A 26,421-nucleotide genomic window follows, 5' to 3' on the forward strand; every position below is an offset into this window, starting at 1 on the left:
AAAAAAACACACAGCAATGACGCTCACAATAATAATAAAAAAGAAAATGACGCTCACAATTGAAGGTGACGAATTTAATTGAAATTAAATGAGCACCACCTGGTGGCCTGCACACAGACTTACAAGGCTCTTCACTCTGCTTATTAGAAATGACTTTTGGATCACAATAACAGACTCTACCTCTACCTTTTTGTCTCCCCTCAACGACTGGGAGGGGTGAACGATCTGCATTGTTCAACTTAATGACTCTCTAGCTCGGTATCAGCCTCAGAAGTTAAATACCTGGTTCTCCCCACGACAGTTAGAACTGAAGAAGCCTCTTGGATGAGAGATGAAACGTATTCAACTCAACTTAAGCAAGTCCGTTTGTGGTGATTATCCAAAAACAAAAACTTATTTGTCACATGATGGTGGTCGGAGGAAGAACTTTACTCGAGTTCAGAGGAAAAACGAAAAGGAAAAAGGTTGTGCAAGGTTGGTCTCTGTGGGCGATGTTCCCATTTATTGCAGCAAAAAAGGTTATTAACAGAAAAATTGTAGTTGTAGATTGTGGCAAACAAGAGACTCCTGGCTTTCCTCTGGCTGTCGGTAAGAACTGTGTGCCCACCACCATTCAACTCGAAACTAATTCCTAAAACGTTACAGCACCCTAGTGGTCAAAAAGGTAAAAGTTGCACAAGACAAAAACTCAAAAGTGGCTCCTACAATGTTATTGCCATGTTGTCGACAGTGAAGCCACAGTGAAGAAGGCACAACATAAAGCAGAGTGTTCATTTTTTTAAACTAAAGGTGTCAGTTCTACAACTAGAAACAACAAATCAACACGTTTCCTCTCAATAATTAAACAAGACACTAGAAGAGAACTCACTGATGATGATGATGATGACTGAGAGGACTCTCCTGTGCGAAATGAATGACGTGAAGCGTGAGGAGGAAACTGAGACATCCACAAGGGATTGGCTTAACCTGAGTGCTTTACCCTCGCGTCGGTGCAGCATAGCCCCAACTGGATGCACTTGCCCTTACATTATTTCTGTAATTATAAAAACATGTAGCCACTAGATGGCGCCTACAATGCAGGTGCCGCCTTGTGCACGCTTCCACCGGTTCTTCTCCACCAGTGACGAAGCTACGTCGCGCCATGGCAACGAGCGGGGGCAAGCGGAAAGTTGTTCTTGAAAATCGTGTTTTTAATGTGAGTGCTTACTGCAGGAAACTCAAAGACACTGCGTTTCTATGTGACATGGCTTTCCTTACTGACATTACTTCACATATGAATAACTTGAACACACAGTTGCAGGGGAGAGACCAAACTATGACCGCATTTCACCGCAAACTAGACCTGTTCAATCCTTATTTTGAATTAACATCAAGTACCTTTGAGTTTTGTATTATCATTTAGTCTTATTAAACCCTACGGACTTTTGAACTTTAAACTGCACTGGACCTGGATTTCTTTGAATTTGAGTTTCTGGTATAAGTGTCAGATTTTCTAAGCTCAGCCACCACAGTGGTAAACAAAAGACAGGAATTAACCACTACAAGCAGACATCAATTAACTATTTCCAAAAAAGGGTGACAGGGATTACAGGCGCCTGACAAAGTCTCTCTCTCTCTCTCTCTTTTCTGAATTTCACTGCAAAGCTTTACAGTTTGGACATGTGGCTCTGAAGCAGCTCCCCTTATCTTGCTGACAAGACAAAATGATATAATTTAGTCATTAATGACACTCACATACATTATGGGATATAAACGGTGGTGAAATTGGATTAACAGTTTCCTAAACTATCCAGTTTACCTCATGAGTCAAACACATCTGTTTGTCTTTGTCCAGGGAGATGGAGAGTACAGCTGCAAATGATTAAGATTTAAGATTGTGTTGGACAGTGACCATGTGTTAAAAGGAGACATATTACATTACATTACATTACATTACATGTCATTTAGCAGACGCTTTTATCCAAAGCGACTTACAAAAGATTCAGTCATATAAAACATGTAGTCAGTGTCTGATATCTCACCTCTGGCAAAAGTTCATCCATGATGAAAGCCACTGGATGCAGACTTCTTATCTGTCTGTGGACTTTCAAGGACTCCAGACAAGAAGTGCATCACCTGGTCGACCCTGTCGTCCTTCTTGGCCCAGAGAGACAATGTTGCCTCTGTTGATTTTCTATAAATATATAGGTTTTTAGTGTGGGTATTCTTATATAAACCCACAAACACCACAAAATGCCATTGTCACTCACTTTAAGGTATTGCAGCATGCCTTCATCCTGAGTAATGACATGAATTAACAGACAACTGGGCTGACATCGTTGCTGCTTGGCTTTTTGGGCCTTTTCCTAAAATGAAATTATACAATGCATAAATATGCAACACTGAATACATGTACATTCAAGTACTTTGAATAATAATTTTCTTTCCCTGATCATTTGCACGTGTCATCTTGTTTGTCCACAGTAACATCACTGCCCTAAATGGACACACAGATAAGCATCATTGAGAGATGTTGACGATGTGTGAAAGAAATGCTTAGACTAGCCAAGTCTTTGAGAGGAAAGATGCAAGAAATCTTACTGCAGGGATGGTCTTCAGTGTCTGGTGGCACCTGTAGACAATCATCACAATCATAATTGTGCCACCATGTCTCACATGCATGGGAAAATATCCACCAAAAAGTATTCCATATTTCCCTGCCCTGAAATATATGCAGGCTAACTGAAATGAATCAAATCAAATGACCCTGTTGACTGTGGTTCAACAGAACTTTGTATTTGTAAACATGAAATATTTTAGTCATCATCAAATCTTTTACCTTAACAATTGTAGAACTGAGGTCACACGTTTTCAAAGGAGCAAAGCTGTGTGCAACTTCTCAGAGTCATTTACAGATTAAAAAAGAGATTCAAAACTAAATAAAGAGCATGTAGTTTATCTGGTTTACATTTCAGAGTCCTGAGGAGGAATGTCCTTATGTGGCTAATATCAGAACATTACTGTCAGCATAAACATCACACACTCTTAAACACAAATAAAAGAGAACAACAGCTCCATCAATTTCCCTTTTCCCCAACAGGAATACATTTATTTCAAATGATTTCAAAGAATAAAAACAGATGTTGATTAACATGAAATGACCACTTTTTAGCATGAACAAAGTAAGAAAATGTCCAAGTGAGCATTAAACCCGGGACAGGAGGTGTTGTAGTCATCGCTGTACATCATCCATCACTCGCCACATTCACCAGTTTCACTGCCAACTGGGTTTTTTCCCCACTGTTCACTGCAAAGTGTCACACGTCCTCCCAGCTCCCTCTGCTGGAACATGATTCGTCATCTTAACCAGCTCTCTTTCCTATTTTACAGCCTTTTTACAAAATAAAATAGATCAACAACTATGATTATCATATTCCATTACGTAAATATACAATATTTATTGCATTTTCAAAGAGACTCATGTCTTATTTAATCTTGCCATCATCTTACCTCTAAAAACATCAACAAAACCCCCCCACAAATAAAGCACCAGTACCTATGAGAGTGACAACAGATTAGTGTAAGGCAAAGACCAGCAGGAGGCGCTGTATCACAGACCTGAAGATGGAGTTAGTATATTGAAATAAGTATAGTAAAGAACCTCCACCTGCTTTAACGGTTATCTGGCACTTAAGTGTTCCTTTTTCTTTCTTTTTTTTTTGGTTAGCTGCTACCAGCTACAATCTGTACAAACTGCATAGCAATTCACCAACACACAGTCTTTAATATTCCCACCAGCAGCAAAGGAAAACCAATGAATTCACCACAGAGTGAAGATAAATAAAAATCTGCAGAAAAGTGATAAATGATCCCTTATATGCTAAAAGCGTCACATGGCAGTCCAGTTAAATATCCTCATAATTCAGCGTTGGGCTGTAGAGTATTTGGAGAAAGATGTTGGCTAAAGTTAATCCAACAACCTCAGGCTCAGCTGATCCCACGCAGTGTCAGTCTGATGCTCGTCAAAATCACACGATCACATATCAGAAAAAAAATCAGATATGATCCATAAACCAGAAATATTACAAAAATGCCCCAGTTAGCACAACGCTGCCGTGTGACCAGAGAGGGCAGCAGTCTCCCACACTGCAGTGACCATGGAAGCTGTGTGGACTATTCCAGGTTTTTTGAAGTATGGATGTGTAAGTTGATGACTGTGCAGTGAGAGGCCCGTGTACCTAAAACCTCCGTATGACACAGATGACTGCTTTCACTGAAAACATGGCTGCCCTCAGGAACATGTGGCTACTTAATAAAAGGCTCATCTCCACCAACAAGTCGACTTTATCACGTAAATGTGTTTGCTGCTTTTTCTCTCAACACAACACAGAGGAGATGTTGATCCATTGATGCCTCCGTCACCAAGTTCTAATGTGTGATTTTGGTGTTTGGAATCCTTTGTTCAAAAAGGCAGCAGATGAGCAGCAGCTCCTGTGTCCCCATGAGCTAAAAACAGTGATTTTCTCTATGGACTTTGGTACAGGAGGGAGTGACCAACAAAATGTGGATTCTACACCGGGAGATAGTTTAGCTTATATTAGGAGTCTTTTGGCTTAAGTGTTATTTTTCTTGTGTCCCCACTGACAGCCATGTTTTCAGTGAGCGGCCACAGAGCAGTCACAACTGTGTCAGAACTTCATACAACCTCACTCCAAACACCAGAACTACCACTTGAGCAGCTTGATGGTTTTCAAAAAGATGGTAAAAAGACAGAATCAGACTGATACCAGTGCTGGCAAGTACTCAAGGTTCTGATTTCATTTTCAAACATGAAATAGTGGAATCATGCCGTGCCGTAAAACAAATCAGGAATTACTCTTTTTTTTTTGTTTTGTCACATCAACATGAACTAAATCCTGATGTGTGAAGTGCATAAATGAGCATTGTGCACAGTGTTTTAGTTGAGCAGTCCACCTGCCATGCAACACTGTGTGAGGATAGAAATATAAAAACATCGTCGAGGGGAAGAAAAAGAGGAGCAGGAAATGGCTCCTGTCTGAAAAGCCTCGACCATGTTTCCACTTTAAGATCAAAGAGAGAAAAAAATATAGCTGTATACATAAAAAAAGGACATTCCTCACTCTGCACTTTGACTCCACCCACTTTTGGCACAACAAGACTGAGAGATGATTCAAACACACCCTCACCTGGCACTGCTGGAATGACTTTGACAAAAACTAACATTAAAAATGACACTCACACCCACAGTTGTGGCATCATCAGTTCTGTGGGATGACAGGTTCAATTTCACCCGTTTGTACGGTGACATTTTTTTCTTCTCTCAACACAAATTAATGCTGACACCAAAGTAAAATATTAAAAATAAAGTGTTATTCAGAGTAATGAAAAAAAAAAAAATCACCATTATCATCATGAATATGTATTTTAAAAAAGGTGGAATGCACAGGTGTGGAAGTGTCCGCGGTTTGGTCCTGATATGTTTGAGGACAGAGGTTTCTGCGTCCAGTCGGCAGAGGAGACGTTGACTGGATGCAGTCACGGAGGTCGTCGGCTTCTCGCCGCCGAGTGGTTTTTATTCAATCGTGCAATGTGAGAAAGTGATCGCAGTGACGTGTAAAAACCCTGCGCGATGTGGTAGTGTTTCGTGTTTTGGCCACTGTGCTTCCAGCTGTTGGTTTAGTGTTACTATATATACGTGTGTGTGCGGTTGTGTCATAGTGTGTGGTTTCAATTGGGTCTTCATCACTTCCTCCCAACTGTTTGCCGAGGCGGCTGACTGAGAGTTCATTTCCTGAGCCGAGGCTGGTTCACCTCCCAACTGGTGGTGCTGGAGGAGCTCCTCTCATCATGGCTGAGGGAAAAAAAACAAGGACAGAGGTCACTCAAGGTCAGACTGACCAATAGAGAGCTATGCGTTGTTTAAGAAGTGGTAAGTCATTTCCACAGGACACCAGAAGTCAGATCGTAGTAATTAAACAACTTCCTCTGCCATAACAAACATAACAGGCTCATATGGACATGTTTTACCGCATTTATAGTCAAAATCTCTTGTTGACTCTTTCCACCTTTTCGGAGTTGCTTTGCAGTGTAGACAGTTGTTACCAGTGCTGGAATAAAGACCTCTCCATCAAAGGGATGCATATATGCAGCTACTCAGTAGAACAGCCAATAGGCCCTGTCATTAGTAAAGTTACTATGGAATGAGCATAAACAATGATATATTGGATTTATTTTTGTATATTTAAATATGATTAGTTATATAATTGTCTTAATTTAATTATGTATTATAAATAACAATAATAAAATAAAATTTAATTTAATTTAATTTAATTTAATTTAATTTAATTTAATAATTCAATTTAATAAGCCTAGTGAGCCAAACGTGACCCATGGACTTAAAAGTAACTTAACTGTACTAAATCAAATTTCTTGGGAATGTGGACTACCACAGCAGGATAATGTGATTATGGGGTGAGTTATTACTGCATGGCTTCCTTCAGTCAGACTTAGGTTTTGTGCTTGCATTACAGTTCCTACCCTGTAGGAATACAGAAAAAGCTGGTACACGGGAGAAGAAGACAACAGCAATAAAAAAAAGGGAGCAATTGAGGCCGGTAAAAACATAAATAAATAAATAATAATGGTTTATAATAAATAAACCAATAATAATCTTGTGTGCTGGGACAAAAACAAGGACAGCCGTCCAACTGAAAGGCAAAGTGACTTACATTGCACTTGCATGGAAACGTACCAAGTGTTACATTTAGTGAAAAGTATGTTAAATTGAAAGCTAGAGTTTAGCTGTTCCGTACCCTTGTTGTTCTTGCTGGGGTAAACCTTGTTGAAATGCCTGTATTCCTCTGGAGGTGGAAGATCTTCAATCGGGTGGAAGTTGAACTTGGATTCAAAATCATCTGAGAAAAAGGGACACACGTATATATATCACACCATCCCCATGTTTTTTCTATAGTATTATTTCTGTTCCACTTGCATGAAACTGCTCCTGATCTGTTTCTATAAAACAATCCTGTGCTACACTTTGGAAACTCTAAATCAGAGACGCACACTGTTTCAGCAGCTCTCACTTCTTAAAATGTCCTCATTGTGGGACTAATAAAGGACCATCTTATCAGCGCTACATTTCTTGAGCTGTGTCGTTAAAACGGTCATGTCATTAACGTTAATCTTTGACTGTAAAATGAACACACTTCACAATTTCACATTCTCAAACCCGGTCCATTTAGCGTTGGAACGGTGTTCAGTGCCATCTTCCCGTGGAAAATCAGCAAGACTATCAATAAATAAAAACGATTTCGTCACGATTTGACATCTCTCCGGCTCTCCACTTGTGTTCGACGCTGGGATGGAAACGAGTGCAATGGTTGGTCAAAGTTGTCTTTTTCCAGCAGGCTAAAGTTGCTAAAGTGAGACTGTAGCCTGTGGGCTGCTGCACGTAAACAGATGAACAGAGTGCCATTATTCCCTTTCGCGTAGTTTGAAGTGACACATCGTAGTTTAATGTCAAAATGCATATCTGCTATGCAAAATGCATAGAGGTTGGCAGGTCTGCAAGTATCTGCAGTGTAAAAAGGTCTGTGACACCAGGTTTATCCAAGACATGTTTGAGCATCACATACACATGTTGTACAATTTAAACCCATTGACAGTTTGCTCATACATGAGTGCAACCGTCAGTCACTGCCAGGCAAGTTAAAAACAACAAAGCTGCTGGAGTTTGCAGTTATCTGTTATGCTCTTGTTTATGCGCCTGTAACTACTGCACTGAAGTGTGGACATGTTCCTAAAATTCTATGGAGTGACTTCCTGTGAAGCTGTGGAAAAACAATGAGCTGAATCAAAGATATCAGAAGGGACAGTGGATGGTCGCACATATACTTTTTAGTTAATGACACTATATTCCAAAAGCCCCGTTGAGCAATAACACAAAGTATTGATGACATTCATAGGTAAAAGAGCAGTCCATTCCACTTTACCTATGATGGACTTGGAAGAGGAGATGATGGAGTGGCCGTTCCTGATGGGCGGGGGAGGTGGAGGGGGTCCAGCTGGGGTGCGGGAGGAGGAGGATGAGATGGAGGAGTGGGAGGAGGGAGGAGGGGGCGGTTTCCCCCCTCGGCTTTGGGACTCAGAGTTCCCAGAGCTGTTGATGCGGTACGGGGGAGGCGGCGGTGGCGCGTCTCGACCTCCATTTCGAGACCCAGCAGGGGGCACCTGAGGAGCTGCGTGGAGAAGACAAATACACAAACAATAAATATTACACACTTCACATCTGCACAGAGTTGATTTTAATTTTTCTATGACAACAAACTGATCGGCTGGAGGACAAAAATCAACACAGGCTAAACACTGAGAAAATTATGGGTATGTACACATGAATAAGATGATCGCGGTTATTATAATTGAGAAATATGGACATTAATGATGATTGTTAATTAATTTAACCAATCAATATAATATACAAATAGAATGTTTTATACCAGCAGGGGATGAACTTCAACCACAATGCTAAGGCAATTTGCTGAAGTACAAGAAAACAAATGTGAGACTAGAGGAAGCAGCCACTGAACAGGGCAAACATGTCCAGATGTTTGTTCATGTTTAGTTAGGGAAGTATTTATTGCACTTAATGCCAGCAGCTCAACTTACTGAACTTCTGGTCACTACATTTGTGTGTGTGCTTTGTTTAGTGTCTGTGTAGCCACACCCACACAGGAAAGAGTGCTATAAAGCCTTGTTTATGCTCATTAAAAGCCCCACGGTGCAAAGCTCCACTGATTGCATAGGTAATTATGCTAATTAACACAAGTCAATGTACAAATTGCCAAGCAGCTTGCAGAGAAACTTCTGGATACAAAGGAAGTTTACAAGATATGTCTGATTAAGCATACTGTGGTTATTAGAATTACAACAGCGAAATTAACTTATATAGTTAGTCTGTGTGTTTTAAACAGCCTATGTGTGCCTTCTTCCCTGTATTACTTTAATATTGCTCCAAGGTCACAAAGCACCAGTATAGATCACATCATTCCTAGAGTAAACACACTCCAGGCCAGACACACTACAGAGTATATAATCCAAGCTTGAAAGGGAGAGGAAGGAAGACATAATGACACCTATGTGCAGCACCACTAACTCGTCATTTTGCTCTACAAATATCAAGAATTAAAAGAGCAGATGGACAATTACAAATGGAGCATCACACATTTTGTGAGTAAAAAAGCAGGGATGGTGAAAGGGAAGCAGAATGCTGGAATATTCCACGGTTTCTGGAATGTAGAGAAACCAGGAAGCCTTGTGGCTAACCACTCTATTGTCCAATCACAACACAAAGCTTCAGCTAACAAGTGCCTTCCTGTATTTTCTATTCACTCCATGAATATGTTTCCAGTGAACCATAAATCTGCTCTGAGGCGGAAACAAAAATGGTCACTTTATCTGTTTCACCCAACATGATTTCTGCCAAACTGGGGCATTTTCTAAGTGCAGGCATCTTATATCATCCCATATTTATTTATTTGTCAAAACACAAATGACAACAAACTATATGCTGTTTGTGTTGTGAAGCAGAGCAGAAAAATCATTTGTCCTAACACAAAAGCAGGTGTAGAAACATCACAGACGCATAAAACTACAGAATCCTGAAGGGACGGTTCAGGATTTTTTTTAATGGGTTTGCAGAAGTTAATTTTACATGGACAGTACCTTACATACAGGTGACTGTGCTCTTCCTGTGCTGAGAAGCACAGAATGCCTGCAGAAAACTCACTCTATCATCATGGACTGAAATGATTGCTGAATGTTCAGTCTGAATGTATACATGTTTTTTTTCTTGCCTTTTCTTGCCAGATTAGACACCCAAAGTTTATAACTTTTCAAATGACTCACTTCCTTATTCACACATTTTTACCTCACAGAACACAGAAATTGGAGATCTAATGCTTGCAAGTTCATGTAAATTAAGCTCAAAGACAGAGGCCACAGTTGAAACTGTTGATTGAGGCAGAAGTAGAAAAAAAAAAATATGTGTCCTCAGGAGCTCAAATCACAGGTTTAACAATCTAGGGTGAGTGAGCATTTTACAAAGTGTAAGTGAAACATTGTGGTGACATATTCTCAACATGACAACTCTGCACAGCACTGTGACCTCTTTTTACCTTCTCAAAAAGTGGTGGGGAGCACTGTGACAACTTTTTACTCCAAAAGATCGTGAGAATATGCCACCGCAATGTTTCAAACATTGCGGTGGCATATTCTCAACATGTCAACTCTGCAGAGCACTGTGAACACTTTTTACCTCAAAAAATGGTGAGAATATTCTCAATGTCAACTCTGCACAGCACTGTGAACACTTTTTACCTCAAAATATGGTGAGAATATTCCCAACATGACAACTGTTCACAGCACTGTGACCTCATTTTACCTTCTCAAAAAGTGGTGGGGAGCACTGTGACAACTTTTTACTCCAAAAGATCGTGAGAATATGCCACCGCAATGTTTCAAACATTGCGGTGGCATATTCTCAACATGTCAACTCTGCAGAGCACTGTGAACACTTTTTACCTCAAAAAATGGTGAGAATATTCTCAATATGTCAACTATGCACAGCACTGTGAACACTTTTTACCTCAAAATATGGTGAGAATATTCCCAACATGACAACTGTTCACAGCACTGCGACCTCATTTTACCTTCTCAAAAAGTGGTGGGGAGCACTGTGACAACTTTTTACTCCAAAAAATGGTGAGAATATGCCAATGTTTAAAACATTGCGGTGGCATATTCTCAACATGTCAACTCTGCACAGCACTGTGACAACGTTTTACCTTCTCAAAAATTGGTGAGAATATGTCAATGTTTCAAACATTACACTTGGTTTGTAAAAAAAAACCTCATTGATGTAAGCACCACTGTATCAATCTCAATGGCCAGTTCTGAATTGGTTCACTGAAGTTGCTATGCTGTTACATCCTCACTTCTTCTAATTAATGTCAAAGTCTCTTACGAGAGTCACTATGCTACGCGAAGTGGGTCATGCAATTCTTACATGACCCACTTTGCTCAGATTTGGCCAGCCCAATCTCCGGACCTTAATCTGATAGAAAACTTGTGGGGTGACATCAAGAATGCTGTTTCTGAGGCAAAACCAAGAAATGCAGAGGAATTGTGGAATGTTGTCAAATCATCCTTGGCTGGAATACCTGCAAAAAGTTGGTCGACTCCATGCAACACAGATGTGAAGCAGTTCTCAGAAACAGAGGTTATACAACTAAATATTAGTTAAGGGATTCACAGGAATGCTAAATCCTACAGATTTTTCAGTTTATACAATAAAAACTTCTGTTAAGAAAAAAATGCTGAATTATTTTTTTGAACAGCCGATTTTTATTTTCTGTAAAGTAGTTAAAAAAGTTATACATTTTTCTTCATGTTTTGATTTAGAATATAATTTGCAGTGTTCCCAATGCATCGAAATAAAAATTATTATAAGGATTTTGTGCTTTATTCACATTTTTTAACACACTGGTATTATCTTGAACACAAAATAGCTGCTTTTTGAGAAGGTTACATTACTGTATCCATTACTGTAATGGTTTGATGTTTGAGTGAGCATTTTACAAACCAAGTGTACCACAATGTTTACATATTCTCACCATGTCACATCACTGTGACCACTTTTTGAGAAGGTAAAAAGTGGTCACAGTGCTGTGCAGAGTTGACATGTTGAGAATATGTTCACCATACCAGAAGCTTTCTCAAGGGAGATGATCGCAGTTCCATGCACAGTTGCACATCATAACAAACGTAACGGCTTCTTTTCACCCTAGCCTGCTATCAATTGACAGCATTGATATTGTACTCATTAACAAAGACAAAATGAATTGCTGCCGTGTCAGTCAGCTGTTCGGCTCAGTCTACAGGTTGGTTTGTTGGTTGGATCTGTGACAGTGTGAATGCACAGCAGTCAAACCAGCAGTGACCATGCAAACTCAGTCTAGCGCATATTAACTGCAAAGCAGTAGCTATTGTTACTGTTTGGGATTACATGAACCATTAACCATTTTACCATTAAATTAACTGTTTATTCTTCTTGTTAATGGTTAACCGACTCTTCTTTATTAACCCTTACTACTATCAGTTAAGAAAAAGGCACAAACTTTGCAACCCTAAAGGATAATAATGACTGTAAGCTGCAGCCATCGACACAATCTGGTGTGGTGTCACAATCTAGTGTTGTGTCATGTACCTGCTCTGCGGCCTGGCGGCTCTCTGGCAGGTGGTGGAGGTCTGGCGCCCTGCTGAGAGGATGGCGATGAAGAGAGAGGGGGAGGAGGAGGAGCGTGGCTGCGTCCATGGGTGCCGCCTCCTGATGTGTGCTTTTTGTGCAGGGAGTTGTGCCTCTGTGGCAGCTCGGGAGCACCGCCACCATCTACATGGGACGGCCCATTGGACATGCCAACTGATGTGTGTGGTCTGTATGGCGGGGGCGGTGGAGGAGCAGAGGAGCCCCCCGTTGGCGGTCTGCTGGAGGAAGGTGGCTTCACAGAGCTGGGCGGTGTGGGGCCTCTGTTGGGTGTCGGGGGGAGGGGCTTCTCTCTACTGTGAGAGGAGGATGAAGAAGGTGCTTTCAGATTAGGAGTGGGTGGAGCATTGTTGCGGCCCCCCCTGTTGAAGGGTGGAGGAGGGGGCGGGGCAGAGGTACTGTGCTTCATTCCGCTGCCAGTGGATGAGCTGCTGCTGGAGACATGGGAGATGTCAGGGAGAGAGGGGCGGTGGGAGTGATGATGCTCCGATGGAGAGTGCTTGTTGGTTGGGGAGGGAGAGGAGGAGCGACCTGTTGGAGGACGAGGGGCCGCAGGACGGGACCCTGGAGGCCTCAGTGCAGATCTGCCTACTGAACCTCCTGATGAACCATCTGAGTAGGGCAGAGGAGAGGTTCAGTACATTTCAGGAAAAAAAAAAAACAAGACACAGAACGGAAGCTATTCTATTTTTATCATTCATCAATCTGTTGATCATTTTCTAAATCAATGAATAAATTATTTGACCTATAAGATGCCAGTTAAAGGTGGGGTGAACAGAATTTCTAACATTCCAAAAATCAACATTTATGTAGACAATTCTCAAGAGTCACTATATTAGGAACACATATTTGTTGCAGTTCAGTACCACAACCCTGAAACAAGGGTTGCAAGGTATTGGACTTTTTACCCATATCCGTTATGCCGATATATCAGGAGTGCTTGAGCCGATAACCGATATACATATGTTTTAGTTAGTCACTTCTGTAATAAAATTAACATAATATTTTGCCTGCTCATGTCTAGGGGTGGGAATCTTCAGGTGCTTCACAATTTGATTATGATCCTGGAGCCACAATTACTTAAATTTAATTGAACTTTCAATCAGTTTTTTGATAGTTTTCAATCAGTTTTTGGTGAGTGATAGTGTGATCACTCACCACTTACCTACTGCTACTTTTAACAGTGCATTTGTATGATGAGTTTAACATTACATTACATTACATGTCATTTAGCAGATACTTATCCAAAGCGACTTACAATAAGTGCATTTAAACATTTGGGTACAAACAAGAGCTAGAAGTAAGTAAGAGCTTCAAGTAAGCTAAACTATATATAAGTGCTGGTCATAAGTGCGATGTATAAGCAAGTGTTTAACTTGATGAGTTTAACTCATTTTCAATTATTAAATTAAATAAAATGTATAAACTGGAAAGTTACAACTGCATTGTAAAGCAGTAATATCTTGAATCATAATTAAGACAAGAAAATAATAGTGACGGATGATGCAGTGGCAACAGATGTCCAAGCATCATATGTCATTTCTATCCTACTCGCTTTCACCCGTAAGGTGGTGACTTCTGTTTTGGTTCCGTTGTTGAGTGTCGGGATCACCATGTCAGTGAAATAGCGCCGCTGTATCTCGGCTCCATGTTTCTTTGTTATTCTTTGTTCTTTGTAATGTCCGGGTAATGGCATGCTGCACCTCGAAGTACCGTCTATTTTACATTATTTAACTTTTACATAATCGGAATTTGGACATTTGCGAATCGATTCAGAATCGTCCACGTCTGAATCGCAATGCATTCATTTTCCACACACCTACTCATGTCAAAGCAGATATAAATATAGGTTTTCTGCATTGAGCAAAATAAATCAATGTAGAAAACAAAATTCTCTATCTGAAACAAAGTCATCTGCACCACTAAAAATTGTTAAATAACTCAGAGGTGAATGCTGAGACATCTTCACTATTCACTGTAAGCACAATGCAACAACTCAAACTATATGGACCAGAGAAAAAATTGTGACACAAAAGCAAAAGGTGGAATCAGAATTCAGTGATAATTTCTCCGCGTAAAATAAAATTGACCACTTCCCTGTTTCAAGATGGACTTTGGGTTGTCTGTCAGGCAATTTGAAGATTTGAAAACGGTATTGCTTGTTCGTAAACATTCATGGCTATGTGCATTTGTTAATTTTAATATTCTTAATGTCACATGAAGGATGCAACATTGCTCAGTGAAATTCTGTAAATTAATATAAACAAACGAAAATAAATTAAAAGGAAATTTTTTTGGTGTACAATGCCCTTTAGACTGCAGACCATTCATTCATTTTATGAAACTTGTCATAAGCATATGTTACCATGTTACATGATACCATGGTTGCTGTACAAAGGTATCAAATATATTCCTGTCAATACATTAACCATTAATCTTCATAATAAAATTATGTTTACTACTTAGGTCAGAGTTAAAAATGATGTTTTACTGGATTTTTACCTCCAACTGGGCGTAACTTTGGCACACCACCTTGAAATAGTCCCCCCATTCCCATTGGAGCTCCGCCTCCAAAACCTCCACCACCCCCTCCTCCTCCTCCTCCTCCTCCTCCTCCTGATTCTGTTGGGGAAAAAATTATTATGTTATGATAAAAATTACAACAACAACCAGTAACAAACAGACAAGGAGAGATAATAAAGCTATAATATTCATTAAAGTTAACAAATTATTTAATACAAGGGGTAAAATTCTTGCTTCTGACTGTCTTCATCCCTCAGAAGAAAGTGTTAGCAACCCCTTCCCCAAACTTAAATTATTAAAAATATTTGCTAAGCGTAGTTTTCAAAATGTATCAAATTTGAGTGTATGTGAATCTGCATAGGTTTTAAAAAAAAAAATGTTTTTAAATGATATATTTTTAAATCATTTCATCCACACAGAAACTGAGTTTTGGGAGACCTGAAACAGTCACAGAATCATAGTCCCACCTCTCTCTTGAGCTGGCATTTACTGTCCCTGTCTTCATCACACTCTTGTGTTTGGAGATTGTTTGGCAGTATTACCAAAAACTGACAATGAATAGAAACTAAAGCCAGCCTGGATCCATTCTGGACACAGGATAGAAACAGTTTTCAATCTTATCTGCTTGAAAAGGAGAAATTCTGCATTTGCCTTATAGGGAATTTTGGTCAAACGTTTGGTTTGAGCTGAAACTTTGTCCAGTCAGACAACTTCGTTCCTCCTTTCCATGATATAATTTATGCGAACCAGAACACTCTGTGTGTTCTGGTTCCACTTGCAGATTTAGTTTTTGGTGCTGCTGATTTGGTTTGCATCACACAGACATCTGTAGTAGCAGCACTTAAGTCTGCATATTTCTTTTTGTCCTACTGGGATGCTAATATCCTCCAGTGTCACTCTTGGAATTTTTACTGCCAGCTCCCTCATCAAATATCTGCAAATTTAAGTTTCATGTGTGGAGAAGCAGCACAAGCTCTGGAGTCTGTACCTGCAGACTCCACCACCTGCCTGAAATCCCAGATATGTTCATGCTGTTGAACAAATTTGACCCAGACTATGTTCTCCTTTGTATTTCATATGTGTACGACAAAGTGCAACAGCTTCCAAATCCATTAAAAGAAATGCTGTGGAAGAAATATGGCAAATAAACTGATGAAAGACTATTTAGTCTGCTGCTAAATTTAAATTTAAATACAAAAAGTGAAAATAGAAAAACTAGTGTTCCCTCTGTGGTGTTTTCTTATTATTTTATTGTAGAGATTATTAGTATGACCAGTGCCCCCCACCACCCTCATGTGGAGGATAAAGTCGTAGAAGATGAGTGAGTGATTATTAGTATAATAATTACTAACTGTATCTTTATTCAGTAAAGACAAAATAAATCAAGTGACAAACTTTACTGATATTTGGTTTGTGTAATGAAACAGAGCTAGGTTGTCTGTGATTAGAGTGTTTGTGTAAAGATGTACTTGCTGTAACTCACTCTCTATAACAGGAGCACTCCGGTCATTGACCCCAGTGACTTTCTTCAGCCTGGCGCCTTTGCAGATGTCTGACAGCAGTGCCCCTCTGCCTTTCGCTTCGGAGGAGTTCAGTTTAGGAGGAGTTGTGTTTGCCTGTTATGATTAAAAAGAAAAAGAAAAACCTGTAATTGCACCAACATTTCCCCCAGTCAGAAGTGAACAACATGGAAAATATGCAGAAAATAGTGAGACACTTCAAAGATCTGAGGATTATTAATGAGTCACGTGAGTTAGTCAGTGGCAGGTTTATCAGAAAGCTTTTGATAACTTATCATCCTGTCAGAGCTATAGGTTTTTACTCCAGTCTTTAAAACCCATGATTACAGTTCTCTTATAATTGTTGGATAAGAACACAATAAATGCAAGCATAAGTAACTGTTCTGAAAAAACACATTTCACACATGCATGAAGTCCGAACATTTTCCTGAAATGTGACCAGGGGCTGTCAGGATGGGGTTACAGTAGAGGTCTGGATTGAACTGAGCGGAAATGTACATTCTCACATACAACCCCTCTGGAAAATTTCAAGAAAATATCCAGACTTCAGTGTAGGTCTGAAAACAGTCTATGAGAATACAAATGTCACTTTGGACATTTTCCATCACTTTTCCTGCCAGATGAGTCCCGTCACTGACCTGATTGAAGGTGGGTGGGGGTGGGGGTCCAGGGGGAGGAGGGGGAGGGGGAGGAATAGGCATCCTGTCCCTCTGTTGGCACCTCTTATTGTGGAATAAAGTGGGCTGATTTCACCGTCTCAGGTGGGTTGACACACACACCGACACCTGGAAACAATGAGGGAATTTTAAGTTAGATGAGAGTGGAGAAGTCAGTGAGCATTTCAAAAAAAGAGACCTTGGAGTATCTGGGAGTTAAGGGGCTGTCTACATAAAAACGAGTAGAAGGGAATCTGCTAAAGTTTATCCAAACGGCATTTCGGGAGACCTAAAATGCCCTGAAACGGGTCCCAGAGTGGGAAAATCTCATAACGCCACCCTTGCGTTGGGGAAAACGGTGATGTCATAATCACACCTCTCACTAGCGTTAGCAATCACTGTCGCATACTTTCATCATTATCATCTTCTTGTGTAATGAGTTGGTCTGTTCCCTTTAGGATAAGTCGAAGTTGGACTCTTTAAGTGCCTCACGGTTTGATTATGATTCAGGGGCCATGTTTCTATTATACAACGATTATCGATGCATCTTGAATTGATTTATGCACTTTCAATCAGTTTTTTGAATTTAAACTAAAGTTTAATACATTTTCATTACCTCCAGTCATCGGCAATAAAGTGTGCAGTTATACTGACGTAAGATTCGGTGGCTACAGATGTCCAAGCATTACATGTAATTTCTATCCTACCCTCTTTCACCAGTAAGGCCGTGAATCTGTTTTGGTTTCATTGTCGAGTGTCGGGATCGCTGTGTCAGTGAAATAGCGTTGCTGTATCACAGCCAGGGCTTACGTTAGCTGGTATATGCCACGTGAATTTGGCCAGCAAAAAATATTGTCACCGGCCAAAATGTCCAGTGGAAAAGAAATAAAATAATTTCTTTAAAATGTATTTGTTATTTTATCTTGTAAAGAGTTTCCTGTGTCATCATGTGACCGATGCAGTGTGACAGTCAAACAGCTCCGAGTGACACAAGCATCAGCTTGATGATGAACTAATCAGGATGATCTAGAGCCAAACAGATGTCTCTGAGACCAAGGCCAAGAGGTTTTGGGGAAATCTACCCTGATTGGGGTGAAGCTGGGGAAGATCCCCACCATAGTGTACGACGCGGATTCCCTCCCGAACTGAATCAAAACAGCTCAAAGAAGCCGGCTCACCAAGGAAAAAGTGACAAGGTCGATGAGGATTGCAAGTTATCACAAAGACTTGGACAATTTTGATTTCACAAAAGCAGCTGAACACTTAACTTCAATGAAACACTGACACAAACGGACATAAACGCAGAATTGTGACTGGGCCGAGCTGCGTCGAAGTTAACGCAAGAGATAAGCGATTCCTTAATTTAAAGGAGTCGCTTATCTCTTGCGTGGAAAAAGTGTTGAATCGTGAAATAAACGAAGGAGAAAACAAAACCTATTTTTACTTGAATAAACAAAATCTGGATCTCACTCGGGCAGCCGAATTGTCGCTAGTCGCTTTTTCAAAAATTAAAAAAACAAAATCACTAGGGGTCTGTAAGTCGCTAAATACGCACACGGAAACGGAACGAAGCGTAAAGTTAGACAAGCAGACATTATTTCCCTTTCTTTCCCCTGGCTCAGTTCATTCTGTCTCTGTTTCTGTTATTAGATCTAATGTTTACAAAGTCTTCTGTTTTATGGTGCACTGTTACAGCACAACTTACAGTCCTGACATATTTTATATTTTCTAAAACAATGCCGTCTTTATGGAACTTTTTGAAAACGGCAAAAAAAGAAGATTGTTTACATTTTGTGCCATTTCCGTTTGGACTGTGTGGGCGGGATTAAATATGCATGGCCGGAATTTTGAAATGTTACCGGCCACATGGGCCGTCACAAATATTTTCTAGCATAAACTACTCTCAAAAGACTGATTAACTGATTATGTGCTCCCCATAAAGTGTCCGGGTAGCAGCATGCTGCACTCGGAGTTCCGCCTTTTCATACCGTTTATTTTACATTATTTAACATTTAAATGATCAGAATCTGGACATTTGTGAATAATCTTAGGGTTGTCCATGTTTGAATCATCCAAGAATCAATTTCCTAAGTCGCCCCAGCTTTCTTCATTCCGTCTTCATTCATGTCTGTGATAGTAAACATTGTAATGTATACCTGTATAAACCTGTACATGAAAACATGCTGCACCCTTTAGCTGAAGTAACCATGGTAGTAATTGCAGGAATGCACAATTCACACATGTTAACAGATACACCGCTTGACCACTCACTAAATACCAACACACATGCACCTCTCTCTCACACTGGAGCACTTACTCAAGCAAAATACTGTGCTATACATTTTTGGTCATACCACCCAGCACTACTATTCACACAGATTTTAACCTTATCATGTTTCCACTAGCGTGACTCGAATTACCTCGGCACGGTTATTTTGCATTTCCACTAGCACAGTACCTGGTACCTTTTTTTAAGAACCTGCTCTCCTCTTCCTGTGATGGCACTCTGTCCAATCAGTGGCCAATGCCGAAATGTAGATCAGTTAGAAAGACTTAATCCTAAAAACGTTGGTTACTCTGCAAAAATTACCAGGGAAAATGTCTAAAATTTCAATATTTATAACAGAGGAGTCTGGTGTATTTAGCGACAGCACTGCTGATTGCGATTGCGACTGGCGAGTGGCATCACAAACTCTGCCGCTGTGTTTCAGTCCAGTGACTGTGTCAGACGGAGTCTGTGCTCTGGTCATGGAGGAATTACTGAACAAATATTTTTAAATTAACTGATTCTAATGATTCTATTGTAATAGACAACCTAAACCGTGCCAAGGCAAGTCAAACTAGGACCTAAAGGGGCTTTAGTAATTCAATGTCACACAACTGTAATTTTAAATAAATATGTAATGGACGTTCTCACAAAAATTATGTCATTGAAATCATCACCGTGTGAGAAATTCACTATTTCTGGGACAAATACTGAACTAAAGCGAGGAGCCGAGGTCGTAATGAGTCAGAGCATTCTTTTCACGTGTGGTATGTTAAAGAAAAATCAAGGTGATGACCATAATGCCAACAAGCTCCACTCTGCTCCCTGGCTGTTCTCACTTTGCTCTGAAGGAGACATTCTTTCATAGAGGGAAGCTGTTGCTGAGTGTTTTGAATCTCAGCTTTAAATCCCTGATGTAGCCATACTAACAACATTGACTTCATTCAAAAAGCCCTAGGTGTCAAAAATAAGAAAAAATAAATAAATTCAAAATTGTGATTCTCAACCTCCAAGATTCTAAAATAGATTCAAAATGTTTTTTAAATAACATTCCTTTCAGATTATACCCAGGATACTTTTGCAAGATTAGTAACATGTTTTCTTTTGGCGTGCAATGGTACATGTATTAAAAACATGCAGAAATTTGCAGTACAAGCGTGTATATGTTCAGTGCTAACCATGCTACTGCAGAGCGGAACTTAATCACATTTCCTAGTTTTCCTGGATGACATAATTGCCAATTGCCAAGTCTTGCATGTTGTTGAGCCATTAAAGCAGAGTTCCGGACCCAGACGCCGTCCTATATGGACCTGGACGACAGTCAATAAATTATTTAAGTATTTTAAATTTTGACGGGGCGCTTCTATTTTGACCAGTCTAGACTTTACGGTACTGGTTTAGCGAATCAAATCAGGAAATCCACTGACTGGACATGTGATAAATGTGATACTGTTACCCCACTAGTTCTTGGATTTGCTTGTGTTTACATTTTCTTTTTCCAAATACAAAAGCTACCCAATCCTAAACATTTCATTGTGATTTCATGACAGAACTTTTCTTAACACACAACAGCAGAGAGGACCTTCAAATTGTACTGAATCAATTCTCATTCAAAAGTTTATTTGAACCAGAAATTGTTTTGAATTGGAAACCTATTTTTAATCAAGTTGTGACCAAAGGAATCAAATCAAGAGACTCAGAAAGATTAATACTATGAATATTTGGTATAAATATTGCATGAACTAAGCCCCCTGATGGGATGTGACCCCACCTTGTGGTTAGATCAGTGCAGACAGAAACAACTGTGACTGCACTAGTGGCTGGACAGGCACAGTGGCTATTGAACAGTGTGTTGGAAAGAGTGTTTCTTTAATTTCTTTACTTCTTCCTGTGATTTTAAATCTTGCCAAGTAGGTAGGGACCAATGCACAGGTTCAAACTGTGTCAGATTTGCAAGAAGTCCTTGACAGAAAAGACTTTCAAATCAGTGAGTAAATGTTTAATTTTATACCTTTGTAAGTAGTACTTTATGACACTAAGCAAACAGCAGAGGAGAAAAATCTACTTTCATGCAGTGTAAATTAATGGTCACATGTAGCAAGTGCGGTAGATTGTTTTTGTTTAAAAACATGGAAAAAGTAGTATGGATGTAAGCTATGAAAACATTTTCTTGCCCCATTGTTCCAAATTGAAAGGTTTTACTGTGAGTTTGTTTTATTCTTTAAAATCTGGATTTTACAGCGTAAAGGAACAAAACAAAAAAAACATCCAAAGTCATGACCTTTGACTTGTAAACATAAAAGTTTGTAGGGATCACAAATCTTTACAACCATTTAGAACACTGGTCTGATTAGTGGAAGGTGAACTGTGCTCCGTAGGTTATATGGGGGCATGCTATGTCATGTCATGTGTAGCTTAGCTTGTGCCGTTTACTGGAGCCTGAGGGATACAGCTGCTGTAACATGTCCCTTGTCTACGTTAAGACCAGTAAAACATTGTTTTGTCTTTTTCATATTGACTCATTTAGACAATTTACTCTTTAGTCTCTACGTTGACAGGCAAGAACAGTAATTTGAGGCACAAACTCACCAGTACTGACCAGTCAAAGGCTGAGAAGCACAACCTGGTCCGTTGAATCTGGATTTTGGCTTCTTTGTAAATTTTGATTGATAAAATGTCATAGCCTCTCGTCTTGAAAGTTGTGACTTCTCTCACATGTCTGTCAAGATTCTTATTTCCACAAAAAAACCAGCAACTAAAGCTCATTCATATGAAATGTGTCAATGATACACCTGTACATGAAACTGCTCTTAATGTGAAGTCTCTGCAGACAATGGCTGACTCAAGTCACTGGATCTCCCCAAACCAGTTAGCTGTCTCATTGTTGGCTCATGGAGTCAGTGCTGCCTGCTCACCCCGCCCTCACCCTCCACCACTCAGGCTGCTCAGCTGAATGTTGAGGCAGGTTTTTGCAGAGGGAAACCAAAGGAATCTCACTGAGCGAGCTCACCAGTCAGTGACGTTGCGTAAAAAGGAGGCACACAAGAACAGAAACGGCAGACACGAGGACTCAAGTGAGAGTAGAGTTTCAGTAACAGTGCTTATTATTGGACTAATTACCCATCCTTAGTTATTACACTTCAAACAGTGACATCATTCACTTTTATCTACTTTCCACTAAGTTACTAAAACCAGAGTTTAATTACTTATAATGAAGTTCATGGTTTAACCGCAAAGTATCAAACTAAACTTCTTCGTCATGAGGGTTTGATATTAAAACCACAAAATAATATATCTGGCAAAAGCCCCCATAATCCATACCAGTCAGAAAACGGAACAGCTCGTTCAAAGGTAAATCCTAACTTCGAATCACTCCATTTTTTAATTATATCTTTAACTTTAAAACATTCACATACTGCTGGCACAGCCATTAGCAATTTAGGATTCAGAGCCTAGGGATTAGTTTGTTTAAAAAACAAAATTGTCTCCACAACTATTAAGCAATCCACAGAAATTATATGGGGATCATCAGGTTTAAAATAATGGCTTTTTGGCAACATTTTAAGTGTTTTTAGTGTTTATGGGTGTCTATTCTTTTCCCATTTCTTCCAAAAAAACTAAACTACTAATTAAAACAAGGGCATATTATCCTGGATAGAAACAATAAATCAATGTATGGGGGACAAAACAAGCTCCCTAATTTCACTTGTCAACAGCAAACAAGTGTGTTATTTTATATGAAAGACAATAATTTCAGTAGCACATATTAAGAGGACATACTAGAAGCTGTATATATTTACATTATGAATAGGTACCATATTAACACAAATGTCTTTATTAGTCTCTCTTCAGCTCTCTCTTCTTTAAAATGAGAAGCCTGAGGAATATTTCTTGTCCTTTGCATTGTTATGAATGAATTTTATACCAAAAACAAAAAGAAAAGCAGAGAGAGATAACACACAGAGATAAAAGCTACAGGTCTGACTCCTATAACATGACACTTCCATTCAAGATCAAAGTAGCAGCAGTGAGGGTCTTAGTTGGTCATGACTGCTGAGGTTTGGTATTCATTTAGCTGTTCACACAAATGGTTTGTAAACTGGTGTTCATAAAAATAAGTTTCACCACATTTACTAATGACAGCTTCACAGAGGAAGACAAATTGTGGTGTATGAGGAAGTTGGACACTTCTATAGTTAGGGAAATGCACTGAACTTCAGGCCGGATCCTGAGTGTGTATGTGTGTGTAACTATGTCGTCAGATGGGACAAGCAAATATTCATGCTTTAACCACAAAAAACAAAAACTCTTAAGATTCAAAGATGATATTAACCTACCCGAGCTAAATATTTATTGCACCAAAAGAGAAAAACAAGGCTGCATCACAGAATGATTGTTATTACTTGTTAAACTGATGATGCTTTGATATATAAAATGGTAACATCTAAAATTACATTGACCAACAGCCTGACATGCACAAATATGCTACTTTGATGATAAGACTGAAACAACTGAAACAATTACTATTATTATCAACAAAATGTAAAGGCAGTTATTCGATTGATTGTTGTACTATTTTCTGAATTTTTCTGGTCTATTTGTTAGACATAAATGTGATTTAAGACAAATAGTTATTGCTTTCATAGACTCAACACACTCATATGGTGATTTTCTTTATGACACATGGGATTAAGTGGAATGTTTTAAGATTTTGAATGTAAAGATGAAAGCTTAATTTGTACTAAATTCATAGCAAGCATTTCTCACCAGGGCTGCACAATAATCACAAATGTTTTGCATGTATTTGCAATATTGTACAAATTGTGGATCATATTGCAATTGCAATATCTGTCAAAAATAACCACAGCTCCACATCATGCAGCTTTCATTATCAACATCATCAATTTTGACTTTTCTGTAATTGTGTAACTCTGCCTTGGCTATTGCAAGCAATTAATAGATAATTAAGCGATTTCTAAATCAATAGCCAATCTTTTTATGGAATATCGACTATATGTTGTTTTTCCTCCACAATGAAAATGTTCCGGATTCTTTGCACCGCATTGAAAAAAAAACTTTATGATTACTGAACATTTATGATCGTTATTAGACGTTGTACCTGTATGGAAACTGACAAACAGGCCGACACGAAGCTCAGAAACAGGATCGATCAGGCCTGTACAGGTTGTGCAGTTGCTTCAGCCGCTCCCAGGTAAACACCCACTCAAACAAACACACCTGGTGCTAGCTTCAACTTGTGCGGGGTAAAGTTAGCTTCAGCGGGCTGACATGTAACTCACCCTGGCTCGAAGAACAGGAGGTATGGGAGAGAAGTTGTTCCCCAAAACAACATGCATGGAAAGAGTCGAATTAGTGTCCAGTGATCGGAGCAGGTTGACAAAAATTAAGTCAGGAGGGAGGGTACTGATGGCAAGTGGCGGTGATGTAACTTAACGCCACCAAAAACAAGGGTTAGCCGGCTAACGTTAGCCCGCCGTCGAAGGTTTACCAGCTAGCGGCGGTCACACTGGAGCTAGTTGGCCGTTAGCCTTTAGCTGTTTACTTCGCAGCTGTCAGGGTCTGTGCTCTCCGACTCGACTTACAAGATGTCTTTGAGACACCACGCCGTATAAAACCGAATGTTAAATGCGTTTCTGAGACACTGTCAATAGTTACGTTGTGCTACGAAAAAAAGTTTAGCCGCACTCCTGACCTGCGAGCAGAGCCATACTCCCTGCTGCTGACACAGATTCATCGGCCCCTGCTCGGAAACACGGAAATAGCCGAGCGACACAAAATGGAGGCAGATCAGCGCCGCGTTCAGGTGCAGCTGGAAATTCCACCACACCAGAAGAATCCCTTCCCCGTAACTCCGCCTGCGAGGTCGCAATGAGACAAAACATGCATGTCTAATAAGCAAGTGTTCAACCTAAACCCGACTTTGGGTTGAGTCAGACAATTAGTCTGACAGTGTACAATAATCTGAAAGCACTGTGTTCATTTAGGGGCGACGGTAGCTCAGTGGCAGTCATCTTTCAACTCGAAGGTTGTGAGTTTGATTCCTGGCTGCGCTCGTCAATATGCTGACGTGTCCTTTGGCAAGGCACTTAACCCCACGTTGCTCCTGAGGGCAGCGTGTGAATTGATATGAAACATGAGTGGTGCGAAAATTTTGGTCAATGGATGAATGGCAAAAACTGTAGTTTGAGGCAGCTTTGAGTGGTCCTCAAATTGCTTTGAAGAACATCCATTCCTGTTCTACTGTATTATCCTCCACATGAAGTATACATAATATTTAATGATGGCTTGGAATGGACAGTTGGATGTCAACTCAGTTGTTACTATTGTGCAATAATCATGTGTCACTGCACATAACTCTTTGCTCTATTAATCCCTGTTCCAATATAGCCATGTATCTCAAACTATGGTACACATACCACCAGTGGTACATGAGCGTCCTCTGGTGGTACTTGGAGGAAAATCAGAAATACTGTTCTACTCTATATACCAGGGTATGTGATCGGAATGGAGCTGAGGAATGTTTAGTGTACATAAAAAATTAAAGAAAAAATAAATGAAATAATAATTAGAGTCACCTTATCTCTTGCTCCATCTTAATCTAATTTCACTCTACCAGTTTGTGAAATATATGTGACAAAATAATACTAAGAAGCAGTTTTTTCTTCAATTATTCATTTAGTTACGAATGCTGGCTGCTTTTTATATTATAATATAATTTGTTTCTTTATTTAGAGACTGCACTGTTTATTAATTTCTGTTAATTTAAATATGTCACTTTTGCAATTTGTCATGATGATCTTAATATTTTATCTAAAGCACCTTGTTTTGTCAATTGTCTTGCTGTTGAAATGTGCTCTACAAACTGTCTTATGCTGCATTGGTCTGTTTCTTTCATAGGTGACCTTTGGAACAAATTTCATTGAAAAATTAAAGGCACACCACAATTCTGAGATGCAGTACTACTACGTCATCGTTTTGAGATAGCAATTTGTAATTTTGTCAGAATTTTCACTTTATGATTTTTAAATATACATTTGGAGACATGAATTGAATACTTTGAATCACATGGAAGCCCGTTTCCACATCTTGGCATCTCATAATTAAGACTTAGTG

At 39.6% G+C, this 26,421-nt stretch overlaps 1 protein-coding gene across 2 annotated transcripts; it reads right to left on the bottom strand.

The window, feature by feature from the left end:
- Positions 1-3,056: 3,056 nt before the first annotated feature.
- Positions 3,057-25,078, bottom strand: wipf2a (WAS/WASL interacting protein family, member 2a). Of its 2 annotated transcripts, none has more exons than XM_044028776.1 (8): positions 24,588-25,078; positions 17,004-17,150; positions 16,329-16,461; positions 14,825-14,944; positions 12,266-12,934; positions 7,995-8,240; positions 6,813-6,914; positions 3,057-5,851 (listed from the first exon to the last, which is right to left on the bottom strand). In XM_044028776.1, exons 2-8 carry the CDS (start codon positions 17,064-17,066, stop codon positions 5,808-5,810), a joined length of 1,377 nt encoding a protein of 458 aa, XP_043884711.1. In that variant the 5' UTR covers positions 17,067-17,150; positions 24,588-25,078; the 3' UTR covers positions 3,057-5,807. The 2 variants fall into 2 exon arrangements, with proteins under 2 accessions (XP_043884711.1, XP_043884712.1); XM_044028777.1 differs by lacking the exon at positions 24,588-25,078 and adding an exon at positions 24,407-24,469.
- Positions 25,079-26,421: the final 1,343 nt, after the last annotated feature.

The sequence above is a fragment of the Solea senegalensis genome, linkage group LG6 (genome assembly GCF_019176455.1).
Source record: "Solea senegalensis isolate Sse05_10M linkage group LG6, IFAPA_SoseM_1, whole genome shotgun sequence".
NCBI lineage: Eukaryota > Metazoa > Chordata > Actinopteri > Pleuronectiformes > Soleidae > Solea > Solea senegalensis.